The following is an 8,366-nucleotide window of genomic DNA, read 5'->3' on the forward strand; positions in this document are numbered from 1 at the left end:
TAAACGGACGTATGAAAAAACTGACAAACGGTCCGGACGTGTGAAAGGACCCCTACTCCTTTACTAAACTCTGTAATATGAAAATAGTTCATCTGCCACCCCCCCCCCACAGTGCCCACAGCTGATAAATCTTCTTTTTACATTAAAATATATACCCCTTTGCCTGATCTGTATACCGCGGTCACATGATAACCTGCAGCGTTTGTCCAGAGCTGTGTGTTCAGGTAGGAAGAGATTTCCACTATAGCCTGTATACACGCCCACATGTGTGATGTCAATATCACGTGACCTGACTAGCTCTGAGAACAAGGAAATGTTCTTTCCAGCTTAAAAGACACAACTGAGCATGTGCAGGTTGGCTCCCCTGCCTGTGTTAGCTGGCCTTCCCCAGATAGACAGTGCAGGAGGGGGAGGATCTGTGTATACAGGATCAAACAGTACAGAGGATTAACCCTTTAGGTTCCACAGCGAGTATAACAAGTATGCTATTCTGCCTATACAGACTGATTTTACTGTTGTGGGTTTAGTAACACTTTAGGGGGAAAACCATGAGACTTCAAAATCCCTTTAACCGCTACCCAACCGCCGCACTCCGATATACGTCGGCAGAATGGCACGGGCAGGCAAATGGGCGTACCTGTACGTCCCTTTACATTTGCCGCCCAGCGGGCGCACGTGAGTCGCCGGAGGTGCACGCGCTCAGGCACCTCGTGAGTGCACCCACGGGTCCTGGGAACTCGATGTTCCCGGCGGCCCGCGATATTCATTCAGCTGAGGCTGAAGTGAGAAAGGGACCAATGGCAGCCCGTCTATATGGGTCGCAGGGGCGCCCCCATAGCCAATGCACCCGGCCCCTAAATCTACATGCAGGGCGCCGGACGCATGGATTTCAATGTTTTTTTTTTTTTAAGAACCTGATTAAAGCCTGGGGTTCTAATTGGCTTAAAAAAGCTTGTGTGATAATAGCGAATTAATATTAATATTATATTATATTAAGTATTTATAATTATTATTATTAATAATAATCATGAATTAATTATATTAATTAGGCAAATTAATATTAATTTATATTATATTATATTAATTATTTATTATTATTATTATTTTTATTATTATTATTAATAATAATAATAATAATAATAATAATAATAATAATAATAATAATAATTAATTATATTATATTAAGTAATTCATTATATTATATTAATATTATTATATTAATTAATATTCGCTATTGCCTTCCTGATTCTTCTCCTGGCCAATCGAGAAGTGGATCCTAAGACCCGATTGGCCAGTGGTCTCAGGATCCACTTCCTGTTCATCCGGGAGGTGAAGCAACAGCCCCGGAGCAAGGTCTCCAGGGACGGCTCACCTGCAGCCACATCCAGCACTGGAGAAGCATAGAGGCCCGGTGATGACATCACTGAGTCTTAAATTAGGTATGTGATGAAAACAGGGAGGTTTTTATTTAACCACTTAAAGACCAGCCGCCGCAGTTGTACTGCGGCAGGTTGGCTCTCCTGGGCGAATCGCTGTCATTGTACGTCGGCCGCTTTAAGACCTCTAGAGGGCGCCCGCGGTGGGACATCAGAGGCGATGCGCGTAGCCGGCAGCCGCAATGTCCACCGGCCACCCGCGATCGGCCACAGACAGATCCCGTTCCGTCAGGGGAGGAGAGAGAGATCTGCTGTTCCTAGTGATCAGTAACAGCGATCTCTCTCCTCCTCCAGTCACTACACTGCTCCCACAGTTGGAAACACCCCTTGATCGCCCTCTAGTGTTAACCCCTTCCCTGCCAGTGACATTTATACAGTAATCAGTGGCTATTTTTTATCTCTGATCGCTGTATAAAGTCCCAAAAAAGTGTCAAAAGTGTCCGATCTGTCGGCCACAATGTCGCAGTCCCGCTAAAAATCGCTGATCACCGCCATTGCTAGTAAAAAAAAAAATAATAATAATGAAAATGCCATAAACCGATCCCCTATTTTGTAGACGCTATTACTTTTACACAAACCAATCAATAAACGCTTATTGCGATATTTTTACTAAAAATATGTAGAAGAATACGTGTGGGCCTAAACTGATGAAGAAATGTGTTTTATTTTTTATTTTTTGGGGGGATATTTATTATAGCAAAAAGTAAAAAATATAGTTATTTTTTTCAAAATTGTCTTTCTTTTTTTGTTTATTGCGCAAAAAAAAAAATCGCTGATTACCTCCATTACTAGTAAAAATAATAATAATAAAAATGCCATAAATCTATCTCCTATTTTGTAGACGCTATAGCTTTTGCGCAAACCAATCAATTTACGCTTTTTGCAATTTTCATTACCAAAAATATGTATAATGGCGCGTACACATGATCGGATTTTCCGTCTGAAAAATCTTGGATGGGTTTTCGGACTGAGTTCCGCTCAAACCTGGCTTGCATACACACGGTCACACAAAAGTTCTCTGAACTTTCGACCATCAAAAACTCGTGACGTAGAACACTAAGTTCAATGCTTCTGAGCATGCGTCAAATTGTTTCTGAGCATGCGTTGAATTGTTTGAAGATCGAATTTGTGTGTTTTTTATTTAAATTTTTTTTTTTTTTACAATAATTATTTTTTATTGCAATATTTTTTTTTTTTTTATCAGCCCTGTTGGGAGGCTTTGGCCCCTTGAGACAGAGAAAGAAACCGAGGATAGAGATTCCCCAGTCCCATTCTCTGCAGCCTCCGCTGCACTAAAAATGAATGGAGAGAAGACAGCGTCTCATCTCCATTCATAAACTGAAACATCATAAACACAGGAGGGTGATCACTGACTCTGTTCATACAGAAAAGGAAGGAGGAGGATATGGAGAGGGACAGCAGAAGAGTGGAGTGGGACAGCAGAAGGACGGAGGGGGACAGCAGCAGAACGGAGGGGGACTAGGGTGACCACATTTCCAAACTACCGTTTAGGGACACCCTCCCTTCCCAAAAATCAGCTTGTGCTCTAACGAATCACAGCACAGTGATTAGACACAAGAGGCGGGATTTATGATTTCTCCAATCACAAGCAGGGGGCAGGATTGTGCTCCTCCAGGCATTCCCGACCAGGACAAGTACTGTCAGTGAGTAAAGCGGTGAAGTGGCAGCCTTTTTTGGGGGCATCAGATTGGCCCGGGGGTGGCTGTGTCAGTTTCATTCCGGGACTGGAATGAATGTGCCCGGGACAGACCTGCAAAATGCGGGACTGTCCCGGGCAATCCAGGAAACATGGTCACCCTAAGGGGGACACGGAGGAAGAACAGAGGGGGACAGCAGCAGAATGGAGGGGGACGCGGAGGAAGAACGGAGGGGAACAGCAGCAGAATGGAGGGGGACAGCAGCAGAACAGAGGAGGACACGGAGGAAGAACGGAGGGGGACAGCAGCAGAATGGAGGGGGACAGCAGCAGAACGGAGGAGGACACGGAGGAAGAACGGAGGGGGACAGCAGCAGAACGGAGGGGGACCACAGCAGAACGGAGGAGGACACGGAGGAAGAACGGAAGGGGACAGCAGCAGAACGGAGGGGGGCCGCAGCAGAATGGAGGGGGACACGGAGGAAGAATGGAGGGGGACAGCAGCAGAACGGAGGGGGACCACAGCAGAACGGAGGGGGACACGGAGGAAGAACGAAGGGGGACAGCAGCAGAACGGAGGGGGGCCGCAGCAGAACGGAGGGGGACACGGAGGAAGAACAGAAGGGGACATGGATGAAGAGCAGAGGGGGACAGCAGAACAGTGGGGGACACGGAGGTAGAACGGAAGGGGACACGGATGAAGAACAAAGGGGGACAGCAGAACGGAGGGGGCATGGAAGGAGACACGGAGGGGGACAGTCAGCGGTGATCGTGTGTGAGAGAGTTACAAGCACCGATCACCCCTGTATATATTTCACTAAAGCAGCTGAAAGCCGCGGGGGGAGAAGCTTGTAACTCCACCGCTCGTACCGATCACCACTGACTGTCCAGGTATCGGGTGAAGCATCAGAGCATTTGCCCGAGTACAAGTACTTTGGCAAATGTTCGGTATCGCAGGGCTGATTCTAGGGTCACAGGCGCCTGGGTGCAGAAATATTTCTGGCGCCCCCACATGGGCGTCGTAATTTTACCAACTCCTCCCCTTTACAAATGTTTCTATGGCAATGACTCAACCACAGAGATGCTACCCCACGAAGTCTTCATTAATCTGGGATCCTTAAATGATCTCAACAAAATCCAGGAAGAGAAGCAGAGTACTTTATTGGGACCTGGAGGGCGGCCTCTAATGGACACAGAGAGGGCTTCTGTTAGAGAGTCTGTTAGATGTTCGGCGCCCCCATCTCTGCAGGCGCCTGGGTGCAATGCACCCTGCCTAGGATCGGCCCTGCGGTATCGGTACTAGTATCGGTATCGGGACAACCCTAGTAATAATAGTGATAATTATTATAATTCTTCTTTATTTCTTGTTTTTGCTATGCAAGGTGATGGGACCGTGTTATTTTACTAATATATTTCAGATTTAATGTGTATGATGTGTTGTCATGTCGCGTTTTGTTTTGTTTAAGAAATTAAATAAAAAGATTTATTAAAAAAAATAAAAACTTCAGCAAAGTCAGGGAAATCCTTTAGCCTAACATACAAGCTCTGCGGCGGCCAGGCGGTGCAGTTCTGCTTTCCAGCTCCATCCAGCAGCTGCGGCGCAGAGTAACATAAGTGATTTTTTTTTGGAGTATTTTTAGCCTTCTTTCAGTGCAGGGAAGCTGCTGATTTGGGTTATTGCACACTGCCGGATCTGTGTGAACGGTGGACGTGAGATTTCAAACAGCAGATCACTTAGTTTACGTATTTGGTGCCCAGAAAATTTTCCAAATAAACACAGCTTGATTCAACTTGGGTGGGCAAGCTTATCAACAGACTAATTTCATAAACAAATGGAGCGAGCACCCAGAAAGCCATTGGCTGGTAGAGGGGAGACACGTGGAGGGGCTTGCAAACTCTTCTCCCCCCTCTCTCCTTTTTTTTTTTTTTTCCCCCCCTTCTCCTTTTTTGCAATGAAATTTTAATTAATGTGGGTGGGCTGAGAATTGGAAGACTGTTTATCATAGACAATTTATTTTCCAGCGCTAAGTCAACATAAAATAGCAAACTTACAACAATTATTTAACATTTCGAAGCTATGAGGAAGGGACACAAGCTGTGTGGAGTTCACTGGCGGGATTCAGGCTGCTGCTGGGACCAGGCTCTGCTGAAGAGAGGAACTTCTGCTCTATTTTTTGGGGACGGCAGAGCATTTTTCTGGAAGGTTCCTGAGCATGAGTCGTCTGTACACCGGGCACCTTCCTCAGCTGGGGGGTGAGGTGCCAACAAGGCCACCTCTGGTCTACCTGTATGGGGCAGAGAGGACTTTGATGCCCACTTTGGGGTTTTCTTCTTCAGGCATCCTTACCAGACAGGAGCCACCTCAGAAGCCACCTTATAGCTACATTGCCTTGATTGCCATGGCCATCAAGGAATCCCCAGACCACAAGGTCACCCTGAATGGCATCTACCAGTATATCATGGACCGTTTCCCCTTCTACCACGACAACAAGCAAGGTTGGCAGAACTCCATCAGGCACAACCTGTCCCTCAACGACTGCTTCGTCAAGGTGGCCAGGGAAAAGGGCAGACCCGGGAAGGGCAGCTACTGGACCTTGGACCCTAAGTGCCTGGACATGTTCGAAAATGGCAACTTCAGAAGGAGGAAAAGGAAAGCCAAACCTCTGTCGTGCCAGGACAGCAAGAGATGTAAGGCACAATGTGTGGAGAGATCTGGAGATGGACAAGTTACCTACAAGAGGTCAGTTGTTAATGGATTGTTGGGGGGAGCTCAGATGGAGGACAGTGACCCTGTCTCGGGCTGTGCTACAGAGGTCCTCTCCTCTTCTGAAGAGGATGGAGGCTTTGGAGAACTGATAAAAGTTTGCAGCTCCCCAGATATGACCTCTGTCACTTTAATGAACAGTCCACAGACATCCGGATGTCCAGTTTCCTCTCTCTTATCTGACAAGGGGACTTTATCTACAACCCAGGATGAGACCAGGAGCTGCAGGATCTTCCAGGAGAGCCCCCCTGCCGAGGAGAAGGACCCCATGCAAGACCTGGGCTATGAAAGGCATTTAGATGGAGATCTCAGCAGCAAGGGGCCAGGAGGGGCCATCAGTGAGGAAGAAGAGGCCACCCCAAAACACCCCAAAAACTTCAGCATAGACAGCATTCTAAGCTCACAAACGACAAAAGGTGATGGAGGGGCTTCAGGGCAACCAGGGTTCTCCAAGGTGACTATGGAGTGTCTTCCAGGTACCTATAGATATCACCCCCTCTTTCAGAGCCCTGGTATTTGCCCTCTGTTTAATACCTCTGTCATGATTGACTCCCAGATCCAGGGGAGGTTCTATCAGATAGGACTCCCAATCCTCTCCTATCTCCCTTTAGCTCTCTCAGAGTCTGTGCTGCCCAAGTAGACCAGCAAATGTATCTAATATCACCACCATGTCTTGAAGCAGGGAAAAGCTTCTCTTGGCTCTCCAGCTGTTGTGAAACTACAAATCCCAGCTTGTCCTGCAGATAAAAGTTATTCAGCTGAGACCTGCAGAACAGTAAAGTTTTGACTCTGTAGCACTTCTGGCTAATCCTAACCCAATCAACTAATTCTAACCATCCTAACTCTAACTCTAACCCTCCTAACTTTAACCCTAACCCTCCAAACTCGAACCCTAACCCTCCTATCTCAAACTCTAACCCTCCTAACTTTAACCCTAACCCTCCTAACTCGAACCCTAACCCTCCTAACTTTAACCCTAACCCTCCTAACTCTAACTCTAACCCTCCTAACTTTAAACCTAACCCTCCTAACTCAAACCCTAACCCTCCTAACTTTAAACCTAACCCTCCTAACTCTAACTCTAACCCTTCTAACTTTAACCCTAACCCTCCTAACTCTAACCCTCCTAACTTTAACCCTAACCTTTCAAACTCGAACTCTAACCCTCCTGACTCAAATTCTAACCCTCTTAACTTTAACCCTAACCCTCCTAACTCGAACTCTAACCCTCTTAACTCAAACTCGAACCCTCCTAATTTTAACCCTAACCCTTCTAACTCAAACTCTAACCCTCCTAACTCTAACCCTCCTAACTCAAACTCTAACCCTCCTAACTTTAACCCTAAAATTTCAAACTCGACTCAAATTCGAACCCTCTTAACTTTAACCCTAACCCTCCTAACTCGAACCCTAACCCTCCTAACTTTAACCCTAACCCTCCTAACTCAAACTCGAACCCTCCTAACTTTAACCCTAACCCCTCTAACTCAAACTCTAATCCTCCTAACTCTAACCCTCCTAACTCTAACCCTTACACTCCTAACTCAAACCCTAACCCTCCTAAGTTTAACTCAAACCCTCCTAACTCTAACCCTAACCATCTTAACTTTAACCCTTACCCTCCTATCTTTAACGCAAACCCTCCTAACCCTCATGTAAAAGTTGACTGGTTGCTAAAAGCTCCATTGTAGTTCTCCTTACACCATCTTTTTTTGGAACTACAAGTCCCAGCTTGCCTTGATCAGCTGCAGACTCCACTCTGAATAACTGCATTTTTTAAAATGCATTTTTAGTGCAGGTTTTGCCTTTTTTGTGACTCTTACAACACCCAACAGGCTCTGCGTTTGCATTAAACAGACACGCAGCTGTTCACTGATTAGACAAAGATATGTGTTTTGCCAAGTCTATTGGCATTCAGATTGGCATTACGTCATCCTAATAAATTCATTGTGGGCGTGGCCATGTTTAAATTATTCTCTGTAACGTTCAGGTACAGATCAGTGTCAAAAGGTCCTGTTCCATTTTATGCATACAGAGGTTTTCTTGCAAACCATTACCGTTGCTCTGCCGATCTCTCTTCATTGGCAGTATACATTTAATATAAAGGGACAAATTTGCTTTCGAATTTTGGGATCCAGAGACGGCTGGGACCCATAATTTGTCAACAGCTGGAGTGACGAAACTTGCCAGCTGCTGATTTTTTAGCTAAATTCATGTTAAATGGCCAGGAGTCACTTTATATACAGGATACAGTACAGGCTGGGACTTGTGGTTCATCAGCAAGGAAAATCACACCTATAATTGTGCGTCAATGTCCTAGGCTCACCATAGTCCAAAAAAGTGGATTGCACAATCTCCTTTAGGCTGGGTTCACACTACTACACTACTTTCATCCTACTTTGCTCTGTGTTCAATGTTTCCCTATGAGAGCGTCTTGTAGCGTCCTACACAAGTCGGTCCGACTTTGAAAATGCTCCCTGTACTACTTTTGGTCCTACATTGATCCTAC

At 45.9% G+C, this 8,366-nt stretch overlaps 1 protein-coding gene across 1 annotated transcript; it reads left to right on the top strand.

Moving 5' to 3' along the window:
- The first annotated feature begins 5,126 nt into the window (after window positions 1-5,126).
- FOXL1 (forkhead box L1) lies at window positions 5,127-6,694 on the top strand. The gene has a single exon (XM_040328068.1). The coding sequence runs from the start codon at window positions 5,307-5,309 to the stop codon at window positions 6,495-6,497; it is 1,191 nt and encodes a 396-aa protein (XP_040184002.1). The 5' UTR covers window positions 5,127-5,306; the 3' UTR covers window positions 6,498-6,694.
- Window positions 6,695-8,366: the final 1,672 nt, after the last annotated feature.

The sequence above is a fragment of the Rana temporaria genome, chromosome 11 (genome assembly GCF_905171775.1).
Source record: "Rana temporaria chromosome 11, aRanTem1.1, whole genome shotgun sequence".
Classification (NCBI taxonomy): domain Eukaryota; kingdom Metazoa; phylum Chordata; class Amphibia; order Anura; family Ranidae; genus Rana; species Rana temporaria.

Excerpts from the sequence above, each read along its gene's own strand:
- FOXL1 (XM_040328068.1), top strand. The coding sequence starts at position 5,307 with ATGAGTCGTCTGTACACCGGGCACCTTCCTCAGCTGGGGGGTGAGGTG.